At 38.6% G+C, this 19,396-nt stretch overlaps 1 protein-coding gene across 12 annotated transcripts in view; it reads left to right on the forward strand.

Annotated features, from left to right (window-relative positions):
- senp6a (SUMO specific peptidase 6a) overlaps nucleotides 1-19,396 on the forward strand; it is a 136,251-nt gene that overhangs the window by 76,703 nt on the left and 40,152 nt on the right. For all 12 annotated transcript variants that reach the window (XM_039748061.1, XM_039748060.1, XM_039748063.1 and 9 more), the window contains 3 exons: nucleotides 15,609-15,853; nucleotides 15,998-16,150; nucleotides 16,254-16,287. In XM_039748061.1, coding sequence (XP_039603995.1) covers nucleotides 15,609-15,853; nucleotides 15,998-16,150; nucleotides 16,254-16,287 — 432 coding nt within the window. The remainder of the gene's footprint in view (nucleotides 1-15,608; nucleotides 15,854-15,997; nucleotides 16,151-16,253; nucleotides 16,288-19,396) is intronic.

Here is a 19,396-nt window from a genome sequence, read left to right on the forward strand (position 1 = left end):
GGTGGGTGTAGTTATCAGACTGGTTAAATGATTTGCACAGGGTCTCCTGCAAAAATAAAAAAGACATATATAAATGACACGATGCATTTTAAAAGTCTCACATACCATCTTTTGTGCTGTCTATTTTTTTTTTTTTTTTTGCAACTTCACATCGGCAACATAATGTATAGCTGTATTTGAGCCACTGAGAAAAAAATAAAAGACACGGTGAAAACGTGTATGTGATTAAAGTGGAAGTTTCGGCTTTAATCTCGAAATGTCCACTTTAACCTCGTAGTTTACTTTATTATTAAAGCAGACCATCGTAAACGTCATCCCAGTTTTTATTCGCTACGAGCTACTTGGACCTGACAGCAGGTAAAGTAAAAAAATAAAAAATAGACGGCACAAAAGATGGTATTTGAGACTTTTAAAATGTATCATGTCATTACGATCGTCAATATGCGACGCTTGAATATAAAAGCACCACGAATGCATCTGTATATCTGCATTTTGCTTCACCACTTTGAACCATTCATCAAACAGCAAAGCGCGCACATCGATCCCCGAAGGATCTCCATAGAGGATTGCTGTCACATGTAGATAGTAAACAGACACTCTGACGTCACGTTACGACTTTTAGCACACTGCGCCCCCCGACTTTTTGCTGGTACTGCAACTCGCGCATGCGTCGCGTTAATTTCTGAGGACCTGCTCAGAGGACGCGTGAAATGAACGCTGGGAATGCGTGGCAGCCATGATGCGGGCGCGTACGCATTCTGAGCGTGAAGTATAAATCGGCCCTTAGAGTATATGTTACACACAGTGCTGGGCGGTATACTGGTTCATAACGAAAACTGTTTTTTTTTCTTTTGTTATGATATGGATTTTTCTTATACCGCAACACCGGTTTAAATTTCCTAAACAATGTTCAGAACGTGGCACAGCGGGAAACTTTTTAAGGGGGGACCTTTTTCACTGCTACACCGCTAAACACGCATCCAACGGAGTACATGGACCATTATGTTCAAATCTGTGAATACTGTTTCTATGCTACTGGATAATACTGCAAGCCAAGTTGTATTTAAGTTGTAATGTACCTGGGTACTGTGTAATAGTGTGGCGTCATGTTGATCTTATTCTCGCCGTTTATGTCGAGATTAAAGTCGACATGTTGACTTTATTCTCGTAATTTGTCATTAAAGTAGAACATTATAAACTAAACTTCATCGTAAGATGAATATTTAATTTACTAGATTTTCTCAAACCTCGTCATAAGTTATGTAGCACATTAAATGCTTTGTGCTAAGTGTTCCCTGAGCTGTGTTAATTGCAACGTGCTTCTTAAACTGACTTCCTCTTGCACTAAGAGGAGACGAAGGCAGCACACAGAATACATTAATTTCATGATATTCCTGCTCCCTGAACATTTGGAATGCTAAGATAAATATCTATATATATAATTCACTAAGGCAAGACAACCATGAAAAGCACGCCGGAAGGGGAGTGGATTCACTAAGCCGCCGACAAGTGAGACACCTATGGCGCACACAGGATGGAGCCACGCCCACCAACTCCAAGACCATTGGATACGACGACAACTCGCAGGGCCACGCCAACCAACTCGGACGCGACGACACAGAAAAAATGGCGTCATTTATGTTCGTCTGTCGTAGAGGCCACATGCAGTGCAGGTCAGGTTGATGTCATGTACCTCCAAGCTACGTTGACTGTTCATAGAGGCATGTTTCTCGCGGAGGTGAATCGCCATATGCAGCGTGTGAAACGGTTTGCGAGGGGTATCCCATGGGATCCTTAAGTTTAACATCTGTGGCAGAGCGACGGGCACTATGCAAACTCCTGTCAATCATGAATAATCCACTGCATCCACTTAACAGTGTCCTCTCCAGACAGAGGAGTAGCTTCAGTGACAGACTTTTGTCACTGTCCTGCTCCACTGACAGACTGAGGAGATCGTTCCTCCTCCACACTATGCGACTCTTCAATTTCACCCGGGGGAGTAAATGCTAACATTAATTTTATTTTAATTTTTTCATTTTATTACTATTAAGATTGTTTCTTTGTATCAGTATACTGCTGCTGGATTATGTGAATTTCCCCTTGGGATTAATAAAGCTATCTATCAATCTATCAATCTAATCTAATCTATGACAATCCTTTAAAACTGAGGTTAAAGCACAATGAAGGAATCAGTCTTTAAAAACCAATAAGCCCTGTGCCTCTGTTTCATTACCGTCTCACCTGCTTCACCAATGCAGGCCCTGCAACAGTCGAGACGCTCTGTCAGCAGCTGACCTTCTCTGTGCCTGACCGGTTCACACAGAGGCAGCGCAAGAGAAGCCGCGCCAGAGACGGACAGAGGCACACACACAGGCAGCTGGTGGGCGGCTCTCCATGAGTTTCTCTTGCGAGCGGACACATAACCAGGCAGTGTGTATGCTTCGAGTGCGAGGCTGGACGCGACAGGACCATTGTTACAATGTTGCTTTTCTTGCTGATTTATTACATTACCGATTTTGCAAATGTTAAATTTTCTCCCTGTGCTTAAAAATTATTTAAAAACCGGCCTGATTATGTGGCATATGGTACACCGCGGGTTGGCTAGTTTTATATAATTTTCATGATGAAATGCATTAAAGCATGTATTAATCAAGTGGGGGCACGGTGGCGTGGAGGTTGCACTGCTGCCTCTCAACAATGGGGTCTCTGGTGTTCCCTGCCTTGAATTTGCATGTTTTACTGGTGGCTTTACTCGGCCTGTTTCAGTTTACTTTCAAGGTCATGTAGGATTTGGGGTTTTGTTATGCTTATGTTATTTTGACCCTGCTAGTGTATGTATTGCTTGTATTCATCCTGTGTTGTGCCGGCGTTTAGGATTTGCTTCTGCCTCGCACAATGCTTGCTGGGATGGGCGCAACCCTGAATGTATGTCATAATTAAAACATGTATAACAAAGATTTTTTTTAAATTTCTGAACACTCTGTGGTCTAAGTTTATAACTACACTGCTCACAAAAATTAAAGGAACACTTTAAAGAAACACATTAGATACATCAGATCTCAATATGAAGTTGGATATCTATACAAATAACGACAGGGCAATGTCTTAGGAACAAAAGGATGCCAAGTCTTTTAATGGAAATAAAAGTTTTCTGCCTACAGAGGGCTCAATTGTGTAGACACCCTAAAATCAGAGTGAAATGAAGATGTGGCAGGCTAGTCCATTTTTTCAAAAACTTCATTTCTGCTACTCAAAATGCTTTTCAGTATCTTGTGTGGCCCCCACGAGCTTGTATGCATGCTTGACAACGTCGGGGCATGCTCCTAATGAGACGACGGATGGTGTCTTGTGGCATTTCCTCCCAGATCTGTATGAGGGCATCCCTGAGCTGTTGTACAGTCTGAGGAGCAACCTGGCGGCGCCTAATGGACCGAAACATAATGTCCCACAGATGTTCTATTGGGTTTAAGTCAGGGGATCGTGAAGGCCATTCAATTGTTTCAATTCCTTCATCCTCCAGGTACTGCCTGCATACTCTTGCCACATGAGGCCGGGCATTGTCGTGCATTAGGAGGAAACCAGGACCTACTGCACCAGCGTAGGGTCTGACAATGGGTCCAAGGATTTCATCCTGATACCTAATGGCAGTCAAGATGCCGTTGTCTAGCCTGTAGAGGTCTGTGAGTCGCTCCATGGATATGCCTCCAAGATCATCACTGACCCACCACCAAACCAGTCATGCTAAACGATGTTACAGGCAGCATAATATTCTCCACGGCTTCTCCTGACCCTTTCACGTCTTTCACATATACTCAGGGTGAACCTGCTCTCATCTGTGAAAAGCACAGGACGCCAGTGGTGGACCTGCCAATTCTGGTATTCTATGGCAAATGCCAATTGAGCTCCCTGGTGCTGTGCAGTGAGCACAGGGTGCAGTAGACATTTGGGCCCTCAGGCAACCCTCATGAAGTCTGTTTCTGATTGTTTGGTCAGAGACATTCACACCAGTGGCCTGCTGGAGGTCATTTTGTAGGGCTCTGGCAGTGCTCATCCTGTTCCTCCTTGCCCAAAGGAGCAGATACTGGTCCTGCTGATGGGTTATGGACCTTCTATGGCCCTCTCCAGCTCTCCTAGAGTAACTGCTTGTCTCCTAGAATCTCCTCCATGCCCTTGACACTGTGCAGGGAGACACAGCAAACCTTCTGGCAATGACACATATTGATGTGCCATCCTGGAGAAGTTGGACTACCTGTGCAACCTCTGTAGGGTCCAGGTATCGCCTCATGCTACCAGTAGTGACACTGACTGTAGCCAAATGCAAAACTAGTGAAGAAACAGTCAGAAAAGATGAGGAGGGAAAAATGTCAGTGGCCTCCACCTGTTAAACCATTCCTGTTTTGGGAGTCATCTCATTGTTGCCCCTCTAGTGCATCTGTTGTTAATTTCATTAACACCACAGCAACTGAAACTGATTAACAAGCCCCTCTGCTACTTAACTGACCAGATTAATATCCCATAAGTTTCATTGACATTATGCTATACTCTGATTAAAAAGTGTTCCTTTAATTCTTTTGAGCAGTATAGTTTTAATTCCACAAAGACGTTTATTGTGTGGTGATTGGTTATGTGGAGAAAGAAAAAGGAAGGATTGGAACTGGGGGTTTGGTATGTCAGACAGAGACCGCACGCATGTAATAAAAAAAGCCCGCTCCGAAGAACATCCAGTGAATTTTGTGTTCGTGTCTCCAACCACCAGATCACGAACCCAACATTTACACAATGTTTAAGTTAAACCTGTGCGATACCCATTCATACATCCAGTTGTTTGGAGCCTCCTCACACCTGCCATAAAGTTCTCTACACTGAACGTACACCTGGGGACCCCTTACTGCGAGGGAGCAGCACTACCGCCACACTACCGTGCATGTTTAATACCTGCTTTAATGCATTTCATCCTGAAATGATATCAAGTATATATCTTAGCATTCTAAATTTACAGAGAGCAGGAATATCATGAAGTGAATGTATTCTGTGTGGTGATTGCTGCTTGTGCCTCCTCTTAATGTAGAGGAAGTCAGTTTAAGAAGCACGTAGCAATTAACAACTGGGTCGGGGAACACTTAACACAAAGCATTTAATATGCTACATTAACTTATGACGGGGTTTGAGAAAATCTAGTAAATAAAACATTGATTTTAGGATGAAGTTTAGTTTACTTTCTACTTTAAAGACAAAATAAACAACAAGAATAAAGTGGAAATGTTGACTTTAATCTCGATATAAACGGCGAGAATAAAGTGGAAATGTTGAGAATAAAGTCAAAATGTTGACTTTACTCTCGACATATTTTTTTTTTTTTCCCCCGTGGCCCTAATACAAGCCTGTAGGGCTATACCACAAATAGTATTATAAATGCAAGTTGCAGTTTTATTTTTTATGTATGTAGCTTAGCTTGAAGCAAGGTCCATATTAATGCAATTTGCCTAAATGATGGTTCAGTTGGTAAAGATGTCATCACCAAGTTGCACTTGTTTTATTTGATTTTTATTTGGTGAATACTGTGTAATGCACCTGGGCTTGAAGTAATAGTATTATTACTGGAAGTTGCACTATTATTTATTTTATTGTTATTATTTATTAGTTTAAATATTATGCAGTTTAATGATGGTAATGTTGTTTAAAAAGTCACTTTAACGTGTCAGTGGACAGAGGTTGTTAACATTACTAGAAAGTGTAGTTGGTTTACAAAAAAATTTACTGTTTATTCCTTTTCTAGCACGTTTAGTGCAGTACAACATTTGACAAGCACCTCTAGATATATTACTAAATCTAAATGCCTCTTTGGATGGTTGAAAATATGTTGTCAAAATTTTAGTTTAAGTTGTTTGCAAAATATGTTCAATAAAAAGGTTCTATATTTTGACGGCAACTGTCATGCAATGTGATTCCTTCTCTTCATTAGTGTCACCCCCTTGAAAACTATCACTTTATGGGGTCAGGCAAACCTGTATTAATACTTGTGTGCACATTAAAATTTTTTTTGTGCAATGTACAGTTCTCATGAAAGTGGAATAGGTTATTGTTAGCCAGTCTACTGCAGTAATTGTAGTGGAAAATGTGGTTAACATCCACTCATGCATGGGAAAAAATACTGTTGAATACTGTGAAACCAGTATAATTTTGAAAAATACCGTGATATAGAATTTTCGTCATACCACCCAGCACTAGTTACACAGATTCTCCTGTTTACTACAGTGAAAAAGATAATAGTGTGCACAAGAGTATTCCATGTCAAGACTTTGGCACCTAGCCTAGATATCCTTTGAACTTTAACAATTTGGAAGTTCTTATCATTTTCTTTGTTTACTAGGAGAGGTGTAATAGTTCACAGATTGAATGGTTTAGTTAGACTATTCAATAAAGTCAAGTGTTAGGCAAGTGTCATTAAAAGCACCGCTGCACGACTAGTTGTAACTTTTTCAGGGTGTTTCTTTAAAGTTGGAAACTTTTTCCCACATGCAAAAACTCCCTTTATCTCATTTTAAGAGATATCAATCTCCTGCAGAACCTCCGTATGTTGCCGCGTCTGTAGTTCCGTCAACTCCTCCGCCTTCAGTTCCTTGGAATGTGCGGGGACAAGCTCTTTGATGGCTTGTATTTCAAATTTTGGCTCGTAACTCAAGGCAAAAAATCGACCTAGTGATGGCTCGTATCTCAAAAAACATGTATGTTGGGGCACTCAAGGTATCACTGTATTATACACACGAACAATCAGCAGTAGCATCTAAGTCTTAAAGCTTTCCCACAGTATATTGATGCACAGAGTAAGTAGATGGGGGTTTCAACAGGGTGTTTTTTCATTTTGAAGCGGACATGTAGTTTGTTTGCCCTTTGCTTTTTTTTCCCTAAAGTTTCAGACCAGTAATAAAATTGAAAGTTGGCTAGTGCCATGTCTGATTCACTTTAGGTTTTGACATTGTTGCCTTTTCTTACTGTTTTATGTAGATTTTCAAAAATGAATTTTCATTTTCAGGATTTAGGAAAATGGTTTAAAGACTAACAGCTTAATTTTTTTCCTTTTCTTAATCTATACAATAGGAAACAGTTTATAACTTTAGTGTATAGTATCTGTTTTGGTCAGGCTTGGTGAAGTTCTGGATCATCTTGGAGAACAACATAATGTATGACCAAATCTCACAATAATGAATAATACTTAACATCTAGTTAGCCCAAATATTGTTTGTCTGTATTTATGCAAATCCTGAAAACAAAATATATTTTAATTCATTTGAAAATGTAGTTGCAGTGGTTATAGTCATTTGAAACCAATGACATCACAGTTGTCTTTGAGATAGAGAGGCAGATAAAGTTCTTATTATTTTGAAGTCCGCTTTCTTAATTGACCCAAATAAGCAAAGTTGATATAGTTGAATTTACAACAGTTTAATAAGTCATACCAAGAAGCTAATCAAAAATTTAAGTCAAATGTAAGTTCTAAGTCAAATCCTAATTGTCACTAATGTTCACACAAATGCACTTGTCTGGAACAATCTTTAGCCTTCCCTTGCTTTTGCAAATGTCAGATTTGAGCATTTTCTGAGCATGCATGTGGTCAGTACCTCTGGCAAATGTGGAGTAATACATTATTTTATGTGTCTTATGAAATTTTGTTTCTGAGTAAAACGAACTAGAAGACCTGACCATAATGTCAACAGCTTGGCATTAGATGCATTACATTATGGTATAGTGTTCATTTTTAAAAATATTGTTACTTTTTGTCCATATGCAAAATCAGTTTGACTTGTTTACCAGACAAGACTGTTTTTACTTGTATTGAAGGTTAAAATATCATATATACAGCCTTACACCCTTATTGCTATGTTTTGTCACTATTTGAGAAATATTTTCTTTGGTGTACATATTTGGCTTTTCGTGCTGTGCCGCAGGTGTTTTACATATATTCTGTTTCACCAAAATTAAAAGTGTATCATTTTGTTGATCCTCTCATGTTTTCTTTACAACACTAAAAAGATACTCATGAAAGGGCATTCATAACCAGTAACAACAAAAAATAACTGCAGTGAAAGTGTAGCAAGAATGAATACCTAGCAAATTCAGAGATACACTAATGGAATCCTGACATAAACATGCCCCGCACGCATTGGTAAAAAGAAACAAGCAATACAAATAAATGTACTCTTAAAGTAGATGACTGAATTATACAAGTTCAACACCTTTAACCTTGCTGTTTAAATTAACCCGTTATTGGATATCTGATAGGAAAGTTCACTGTTTTATTCTATTATACATAGCAGTATCCTCAGTAGTTGACACAAAGACGTCTGGAAAAAAAAACATATATAGAGCCTATTTTTTAAAACATACCTGTCTCTGTCTGGCACAGCATGGAATTTGTTTTTTTTTTTCCCTTTTATTTCCCTGACTCTAATGAGGAAAAGTAGCAGGCAACGATTATGTGGTAAGAGAGAAACTCATTCAGTTTGTATGCTGTCATTTATGGTCTTTCCTAGATGTATGGTGAAGTACATAAACATATATTTCCAGGTTCTGCCATTCCAATATGCCAAGTTTTCTCAGGTTTTTCTACCTTGCGCGGTCTCTAGAGTGTACTAATGTATTATGAAGATTTTCAAATACAGTGAGACTTTCATAGGTGCCATCTGTTCAAGGTTGTTTTTCTGGGGAACATTTCATTGAGCCAGGAACCACTTGTGGTGTGGTGTTGTTTTTTTTTTAAATTGAAATTTTTAAATAGCTGTTTAATTTCCTCCTACAGTTAGGTCCATAAGTATTTGGACAGAAACAACTTTTTTCTAATTTTGGTTCTGTATATTACCACAATAAATTTTAAATGAAATAGCTCAGATGCAGTTGAAGTGCAGAATTTCAGCTTTAATTCAGTGGGTTGAACAAAAAGAATCCATAAAAATGTGAGGCAATTAAAGCATTTTTTTTTAATACAATCCCTTTATTTCAGGGGCTCAAAAGTAATTGGGCAAATTAAATAACCTGAAATAAAATGTTCATTTGTAATACTTGGTTGAAAACCCTGCTGGCAATGACAGCCTGAAGTCTTGAACTCATGGACATCACCAAATGCTGGGTTTCCTCCTTTTTAATGCTCTGCCAGGCCTTTACTGCAGCGGCTTTCAGTTGCTGTTTGTTTGTGGGCCTTTCTGTCCGAAGTTTAGTTTTCAACAAGTGAAATGCATGCTCAATTGGGTTAAGATCAGGTGACTGACTTGGCCATTCAAGAATTTTCATTTGGATATCGATACACATACCCCCTTTGAGAGAGTTGTTCACTTGGCTGGCTGTTGTGAAGGGGTTTCTCTTCACCTTGGAAATGATTCTGCGATCATCCACCACTGTTGTCTTCCGTGGACGTCCAGGTCTTTTTGCATTGCTGAGTTCTCCAGTGCTTGCTTTCTTTCTCAGGATGTACCAAACTGGAGATTTTGCCACTCGTAATATTGTAACAATTTCTCGGATGGGTTTTTTCTGTTTTCGCAGATTAAGGATGGCTTCTTTCACCTGCATGGAGAGCGCCTTTGACCACATGTTGTCTGTTCACAGCAAAATCTTCCACATGCAAGCACCACACCTCAGATCAACTCCAAGGCTTTGTATCTGCTTATCTGATAATGACATAATGACGGGCTTGCCCACACCTGCCCATGAAAATAGCCTTTGAGTCAATAGACCAATTACTTTTGAGCCTCTGAAATGAAGGGACTGTGTTAAAAAAATGCTTTAGTTGCTGAACTATGATGTTTCCCTAAAAAGTGCAGCAAAAAAGAATTTGGCGCCCGGGCTGCATTAAACCTCCCCCAAGTATGTGACACTATAAGTTTTAAATTGTTAAGTTTGCACTTTAGCTTTTTTGTGTTTGTTGTGTGTGATTTTGTACTTTTCTGATCGTCTTTCTCCAGACACTTGGAATCTTCAGTGCACATTCTTTCTTTGATCAGATGCTTGTCTGCTTCTTCTTTGCATTTTGTCACACCTTCTGGTTGCAGCAGATACTGAAGTTTCTATTTGAGGTTTTTACACACATGGTGTCCTTGTTTACTAGGAAAGTTACACCTTCTGAATCGGCTGGTAATTGGTTGGCCCCGTTATTAGCAAGGTGAGTGGGCTGCAACTAATGATTATTTTGGTAGTCGACTAATCGTTCAATTTATTTTTTGATTAGTCGATTAGTCGCGATTATTTCATGCCTGACTATTTTGATGCCTGCAACCTGTGGTTGCACATCCTGTTCTGGGCTCCAGTGCATGTCTTACCTCATCTGCTCACGACTGTCAACCTGTGAATGTCATACTGATGTCTCTGCATTAACAGAATTAAAATTAATAATAATTAATTTAAAATAACCAATGAAACATATGAATTTGAAAATTATCAGATGTTTTAATATTAGTGTGACCATCACAATAAAAAAGAAATACATTAAATAATACAAACTAAAGTGCACATAGTCTTTAAACAAAAAAAGTGCATTTAACTTAACCAAAAAATACATCGTTAAAACTGAAATGTTTTTCATATTTTAGTAATAAATGACAAAATGTTGACATGAACTATATAATGTGTAAAGCCTGAAGTGCAAAGATCAAATAAACATTTTCACAAAAGGTTCAAGGATGATACAATAGCTTACGTGTTGCAGCGGTAGGAATTGCTGATTTATAATCAAGAGTCCCCCGGTTCGATCCCGACTGCCTCGTATATTTACCGTTTTGAGTAGTGAGTTGTTATCATTGTTAATATTATACAATAAACACATACATTTGATTTGCGTCTGTAACAGCCACTGTATTAAATGTGTAGTACTTGTAAAAGTTAGGTTTTTTTTTTTGTTTTTTTTTTTTCACTTTTATTCTTTCAGTCATGATCACAAAACATACTAACACCCCCATCCCCAGGGATCTGATGCTGTTAATTTTTATCTGAAACTGGGAATAACTGTAGATGTGAGTGGTGTTTTAAGACAATCAAACTGGAAATTCTCTGATCTGGATGGATAAAAGTTGACACACAAACACTGGAGAATCTGCCTTATTCGTATCTCATTGTCACTTGATTTTTTTTTTTATTCAATTTTATTGAGTGTCCCTGCTTACACTGAATTAGTATGCGCCTTAAGGCCTGTGATGTCAAAGCAGCACTGACAAAAAAACAGAGACATAGGTATATATGATATTTGGAATTATTCATTTTATGACCTTATAGTACGTTTCGGTAAACATTGTGGCACGGATGCAACATTATTCCTATTCATTCGCGTACCTTCTTGCGGTCGTAATTTAATGACCGTGTCTCCCACGCAAAGAATGTTCCTCTGCAAAGTGAGCCATGAATGCTCTTCTTTTTTCAAGCTTGTTATAGCACAAGCAACTGGCCACCTACGTGCTGCTGCTAGCACTGAATAAGCTCATGGCTTCTGGTGTCGGCTCGCAGCACGGGGTAAAAAAAAAAAGACAAATATGTGACATTTTTAAGAAATCATTGTATGACCTGAATAGTACCAATCAGAAAACATCATCGCACTAATGCAATATTATTGCAAAAAATTTTTTTAGCTTTTTTGCATTTATCTTCTCAGTCACGTTTACGTTCTCCCTCCCCTCCTGAATTGACCCTAACTAACTAACAGCGCCAGCATAAATTCTCAAGAGACGGCGGCATCACATGCTTTCAGGATGCTTTCGTTTCAGATGCTCATGCATCACAATGGTGCAGCCGTGAAAAGAAAGCTCCGCTTTGCATAATCTGCATTCAACTTTTTTTTTTCTTTTTCGGTGAAGTGCTCCCACACTTTAGAAAGTTTCTGTCTCAATTTTTTTCCATCTCCTTCCCCCAACATTATCCGACTTGCCATTGCAACCACATTTATTTTCCTCTTCATTTTTCTTCTCCTCAGACATTCTTCGTAGGACTGTGTGCAATCTTGGCAAACAATAACAAACTATATTGCCCCCAGACGTTCATGTAGTGCATTGCAGTTACAAAAAACAATGTGGTTCTTTGTGACTCGAGCCTCTATTGAAGGTTCTGTTTATGAGGCGTCGACAATAAAAAAAAATCTGTGTCGTCGATTGTTTTGTAGTTGACGTTGTCGATTATGTTGACTAATCTTTGCAGCCCTACTATTTAGCAGAAGTTATGGCCAGATTGAGCAGTGAACTGACAAAGGGAAGCAATGAGTTAGGGTCTTTTTTTAAAAAAGGAGTAAAAGTCTTGCCATTGGTTTCCGGGGTGTATGTAATCTCATCCTATTTGTTGACCACTAGAGCAAAGTTTTGTCCATCAGTGTTATTCATTTTTAGTTCTGGTCATCTGTTCAGAACTTGGGTGTCCATCTTGCGCCTTTGAGAGCTATTCCCGGATGTTGCATGGTCTGGTATCAGTCATCTTAACAAATAAGCTGCAGAGGCTGCATTCCATAGAATGTCTGTCAGACAAACTAAAACTTTTTACCCGGCATTAAGCCAGAACCTGTGTTGTAACCATAGCAAAAGATGGATGTTGTTAGTCTGTCCTACAGTTACCTAAAACTAAAAAGTAAAAAGATGTCTGAAAACTACATCTAAATAAAAAAAAAAATGTTTTTGTATTTTTAGTTTTGGTTTCCACCACATTAGTCCTTGTACATAATGTACAAGCTAGTGTGCAATTGACAGGGTATTTATTGAATAGCATTTAAAACTATGCCATTGTAATTCATATAGAAAACAGCATTTATTTGTGAATGTGTGAAAGTACCTCTAGTGACTGGAGTCAGAATTCATGGATTTCATTGGTCATTTCCGCCATCAGTCAGCTTTCCCTTCTTGAAATGAGAGAGAGTGCCAAATCCTTCTCACTTCTCAGAGAATTATTCTGTGGATTTCATTGGCCATAACTGAATGTCAATCACAGAGGACCTGGTGTTAGTGAGAGTCACCTCTTGTCATACTTCAAGAAAAAGGTGCTTAAAATATGCCACTGTTACATTACTAAGTAGTTTGAAATTTATAGTAATTAAGATTTGTTAAGCTGAAATAAATGCTCTCTCAATTCCAATTCATTCAGTATTTAGACTGGAAAAACTATGATTTTTGTATGCAAAAGAAGGTTGGAATTTCAGCCTTATTTCACCCATATATTGTTTTTTTTTTTTGAGCAGACAGTACCATTGCAGTGGCAGAGTAAGCAGTTGTGTAGCATGTAGTTAATGTTATTAACCAAACTAATGTTGCACGTATATATCTGATTTTTCAACATGTGTTGCGCATCAGAGATTGTTCCTGTTACGCTATTATGTAGCAGGACTACATTTCTTGATGTTAAGTGCTCCATCAATAGAAAATGTTTGTGCTACAGTAATCTTAAAATAATATGAATGCTGCAGTATTGTACTCAGCACTCTCCATTCCACTGAAGATTTATGATCACAAGAGTGTTGCTGTGCTTGACACAAAGCTAATTTGGTGGCAATGTACTAGAACTATGTCATTCATTGCAATCTGTGATTGTGAACAAAGAAAAGTTGCATCTATAGATATAGCGAATCCATCTGAGTGTTTACTTTGAGCAACGTAGAGGTCTTGCTTGGATTGTTAGATTGGAACTGAATGGCAAATGAATATTCATTAAATTGCAGATATCTTGCATGCACAGCCTGTTTCAAAACTCCCTATTTCCTAGGGAACATACTTTAACTGCCAGTATGGAATAACACAAACAGTAACAAGTCTCTGCTGCCTTTTTTCAGGATGCTCAGGACTTTTGAATTGTCACTCACTCCACCTCCTCGTGCAGCAGTGTGGAAGTTCTTCATAGCTTTGCTCCCAATACACTACTGGGGAAGTGCTCATTGATTATGTTTCGACACTTTATTCCAATCAGTCAGTACTTCATGGGTGACCTTCCCATGCTTATCAATCACGTGTTGGTGCTTAGTGATGTACATTACATCATGGGGAAAGCTCATTCATTTGTTGGTGCTTCACAGTAATCAATCGATGATACTTTGGGGAAAGCTTGTGTAATGTAGGGGGATTGAAAACATTAGTTGTGAAAGGAAAGTACTAGCTCATCTATTATTCACACCTGCTCATCAGTTAAAAAAAAACAAAACAAAACATTGGCCACAAGTACAAATGTCCTTGGCTCAGGCACCAGTAAATCGGCGCATGACTGTGCATATTAGGTACATCTGACTTTATGCTTTGAAATAGTAAAGTTAGAAATTGCTTAGAAAAATTGTAGGTAAAAAAAATATTGTTTACAAAATTAGGTTTTCAAATGGACGCCTGCTGGAAGTAAATGCTCAAAATTCTTAGTTGGTCTAATTTGAAATTCTCATTAATAGTTGTCCGTTTGTGGTAATGATGCCATTTCTTATAACTTGTATTTTATGTTTTTATGATTATGCGATGTGTTTAAGTCTCTGACTTCCCAAGATGCACAGATTAATCCATATTTATTTTATGCATCCCCCACAATTGGCAAAATCATCATAATATTCTTTATAAAACAAACAAAAATAAATTTTCACAATAAAATAGTTTTTCAGTACATGATAAAATTACAAGAAATAACATTAAATGTACGTAAGTAAAAAAAGAACTACTGGTGAAAATTTGGGTTTTTGAGATGTTGGAGTCAAAATTAGTATTTTTTTATTTTATTTTATTTTATTTTTGATCTTATCAGTTGGCTTTGGTGGCTCTGAGGCTAGGGATCTGTACTGGTAATCGGAAGGTTGCCGGTTCGATTCCCATAAACACCAAAAGCGACTCTACTTCGTTGGGCCCTTGAGCAAGGCTCTTAACCTTCAATTGCTCCGTCCTGGGTATGACATTAATCTGCATCCAGCCCAGCATATAGGCCCTCCAACCTGCAGGGAAAAACCTAGGGGTTGGTGGCAGAATTGGCACTCCAGCCACCATAAAGAAAACCTCACGCTGGTTCCATTCCATCTGAATTAGTGTGGTGCTGAGGTGTCACCCTTTTCATGGCTGCTCTCGGGTCCTAATCTGGGATCCTGAGTTGGTTTGTCAGGTGGTGGGTGCGCCAATGTGCTGTATAATAGCATGCTCCTAACCTCCTACTCCTTACTGCTAACATAAGATACGTATGAACAGCGTGCAGTGGTCTTTTGTTTATAGTGTTGAAGGTGGGAAGACTTGAACTTTTTGATCTTATACAACAAATGACTCCATAATCAAGCTAGAAGAAAAAAAAAATCTACGTTTAGAAAAAAAAAATGAAACATAAAACAGCACTCAACCCCCACAGCACATTACTGTGTGCAGGTGGAAATAGCTTTTGTAGTGTATGGAATTATAGCAGAAACTACAGTATGTTGAAAACCATATAGGTAGAAAGAAACAACACTGACTCTCTAGTATATATTATTAATATACAGAAGCTAAAGTCCATTTTCTTTATTTTTTTCCCCATCAGTTTTTCAAAGTAACTACCATTGAAAGGGTTCACTGCTATTAGTCCATTATATGTTGCAACAAAAAGAAAGAAAATGTTTGTTTTGTTTATTAACCATGTTAAATTTTTATTTATTTATTTTTTTTTTTAAGTTGTTTTGTCTAGTGATGATGAAGATGAAGAAACAGAAAATGCCAGCACAGGAAGTGTAAGCAGAATGGACAGTGTTTCACCTCGTCCTGCGGACTCTGCTCGGTCATCTCCTACACCCTCTGGAGGGAAAGCAGAGGCAGCCATGAAAGACAGTACAGAGCTTGCTGAGCAGGCTTTGAGTAGCATATTTCCTGAAGCAGAACCCAGAATAATAATACCAAGAAAGGCCCGAATGAAGGACCAGGTATTTTGTAGTGTGTCATTTTCTACATCCAGTTTTTTTTTTTTTTTTTTAAATGCTTTTGTTGTATCCTAGTTTAGAAAACCAAAATAGTATGAAAAGAGGATCATTTTAAGGTTTAATTTCTCTAAAATATTTTTTCCTTAGTATGGAAATTTAATTCCTGATAAGCGGAGAAAAGTATCTCAGGTCAAAACACCTATTGCCTGTGAACAAGCTACTAACTTGGAAAGCATGATTCTAGAATGTAGAAGCATACGTATAGGATCTCTTCGCAGAGCAGTGACGGATCCAGTGATTGTAAGTAAATTTGGTTGTGGCACTTGTTCAGCTCTTCAGTTATATTTGATCATTCTCAACTTTGGTGGAAACAAATACAATTTAAGTTCTTTTCGTTTTGCAGTTTACCCTTGATTACATCAAAGTTGAAACAGAAAGTGAGTATGATTTTTTTTAAATAGTTCATTACTTTAATACTAGTTATTCTATAAGTTGTGCGGCCTTTACTGAGAAAAGTGTAAAAAAAAAAATATTTCCTTTCAAGTATATATTGGGCCATCTACTTACATTGTGCATGTTCTTTTTCCTCTGCTTACAAATTCCTCTTTTTTTTTTTTTCTTTTTTTTTTCTTCTACTAGTAGCCAGGAACTATTCTGAAAGCACAAGGGCCAAGGCAGGCACCACATGACATCAATGCATTGTGGGATGCATATTACAACATTCACTGTTATCGCACTAATTTATTTAGACCTGTCAACCAGTTTAGCACCTCATCTTAACTTGCTTGGCATTAACACTGAGTGTGCTCGGAATTCTATGCAATTACTGTTAATCATGAGTCACATTCAGGGTGATATGTAATGATCTGCTTTATCTTTTTAAGCCTGAATAACACTTGGGACAGTATTAACTAGCAGTATTAACTAACTCTAAGGTAACTCCTCAATATTCACGAGCAGAGTGGAGCCATCTCAGTAAACACAATGGCAAATTAAAAGATTTACAGGGCAGTTATAAAATGAACTGGAACTGAAACATTGCTTAATTCGAGTGATAGTAACAATGATGTGAATTGGTCTTCAAATGTTGACATGCAAAGTGAAATTGATATATGTGACACTGTATGGCCTAGTTGCCTTGTTATGTTGGATGAATTAGGTCATGGGAAGCTTCAGAGTGGTGCGACAGTAGCTACGTGACAAAAAGACAAAATAATTGCAATCAAGTGCAACGACAAGAAGACATTAGCCCCCTAAGAACTGTTCACAATGTGGCAATTGTCATTGTTTGTGTCAAGGGAGATGTGGAAATCACTAAGCCTTGAACTGTGGTAGCTTATTATGACGTAAGGTACCACATTGAGTGTGCAGATCAGGCACTGACATTCTACCCTCTTATGTAAGCAACAGAAAAATATATAAGAAAAGTGTTTCAAGAAACATTCTACAATGTCTGTTTCAACATTGGCCTATGACTTAGTGACTATATCAGAATGTACTGAATCTGTATCAGTACAGCAGTGGAACTAGACATACCTTTTCTACTATATTTATGTTGATGTTTTGGTATTTACATGATTTGGTAAAATTTTTGGTTTTAAAAAAAAAAATCAATAGCTTTTCCTGGGAAAACATAATGCTAAGAAGTCTACAAAGTCAAACAAAGAAGTCTACAAATTTAAGTAGAATTTGACTACCTAGAGAAAAATGCATGTGGATTTTTTACCAGAATAATGATGAAGCCAAATTGTTGTCCCTAGAGCAGCAAAGTGGTACAAACGAAAATAGGAAATGGGCATATTTCCAAATGTACCATCAGTTGCAAATAAAATTTTCATTGCTTGTTGGTAACATAGCCTTGGACGAGTGGCATAATCCAAATGCAAAGATATTATTATGCTTATGGAAAACCTATAAACAGTGCTGTGCTTTATGCATGCATAAAAAAAAAATCAAAAAGGGCACTGAATTACCCAGGAAACTAATATCCACATAGAAGTAGTTTTCTCTTTCCAGTTTTTTTTTCTTCAGTTTTTTTTTTTTTTTTAAAACTAGTATTTGACAAAGCTTTTTTATGAGGACTGGTAAAGTCAGATTGGCCTGGTATGGAATTGCAATTTGTCCTGAATTGAACTGGCATCCTATTTATGTTTCCTGCCTTGCGAACATTGTGGCTGAGTTGGTGACTATATTTATACTGTTTGATCCTATGGCTTTAATGATTTTAGGTCTGACTTTTATACTCTTCAATTACATTTTAAATCCTATTCATATCAAAATGGAATGTCTGTAGTTTTACAGTGCTCTTGCCCTAAAGGTACTAGATCTCCTGGAAAATAAATAGTAATACTTCAACCAGGTCAGGTTGGGGAGCATGCACTGGTACAGCACATTGTTCGCACCCACCACACAACAAAACAGCTCAGGATCCTGGTTGGCAACCCCCCCAGGCAGAAACACGGTGCAGTCCCAGACTTTGGAAATGACCCTCTATCTGCCACAGCCAGGTGTTACGTGGGCATGCCCTTGGCCTGGTTCAGCCCCTCGGGTCCTCAACAATGAGGATCTTTGCCAGCCTGATCACCATTGGGGAATCGCTTCACACGGCTGTAGTGCCTTAATGGACGCTCCCTCGCAATGCAGATAATTTGCCTCATTTGGGACTCCATGAGCAACCGTTCAGTCGACACAAATTCAGGCCAGCGGTATGCAAGTATTCTCAAAAGAAACACAGGATGCCGTCAAGGTTGCTGGATATCATGGCCAGCCTGTACACTGGTGCCGTGAGTAATGCACAGAGTGGAGGCAGAACCTCTACATTTTTCTCAGTTGATTCTGGGGTTCGTCAGGGGGGTGTTCTTGCCCCTACTCTGTTCAGTGCTTGCATGGACTGGATGTTGGGCATGGTCGTGGGGTCTAGCGGCTTTGGGGCATCTGTCGGCGAAGAAAGATTCAGTGATCTTGATTTTGCCAATGATGCTGTAATCTTCGCTGAGTCAACGGGGCCTCTGAACATTGCTCTCAAGAGACTGAGCGAGGAGTCTAAATGTCTGGGCCTGTAAGTGTCCTGGATATAAACCAAGATCCAGGCCTTTAATTACCTCTTAGGCACAGTCATCAGCAGTGTGTCTGTCTACGGAGAGGGTGTCGTCCTTGTCGAGAGGTTTACTTACCTCGGCAATAACATTCATGTCACTGGTGACTCTTCCTTTGAGATCAGTAGACAGATCGGGAGTGCATGGGGGGGGTTGTGAGGTCGCTGGAAAGGGGTTTGTGGCTCTCCCAATATTTATGCAAAAGGACAAAGGTCCAAATCTTTAGAGTCCTGTTGCTTCTTGTCTTGCTATATGGTTGTGAGACATGGATACTATTCAGTGATCTGAGACGAAGACTGGAGTGCTTTGATACTTCTTTATACTTCAGTCATACCGGTAATTATTAACCATCTTAGAAATAGTACTGCTTCTTTAGTTACTTTTGACAAGCAAATGAATATAGTTGTGTTGCTACAGTCAACCCAGACCCAATTTCATTACATATGTGTTG

This window comes from Polypterus senegalus, chromosome 3 (assembly GCF_016835505.1).
Source record: "Polypterus senegalus isolate Bchr_013 chromosome 3, ASM1683550v1, whole genome shotgun sequence".
NCBI lineage: Eukaryota > Metazoa > Chordata > Cladistia > Polypteriformes > Polypteridae > Polypterus > Polypterus senegalus.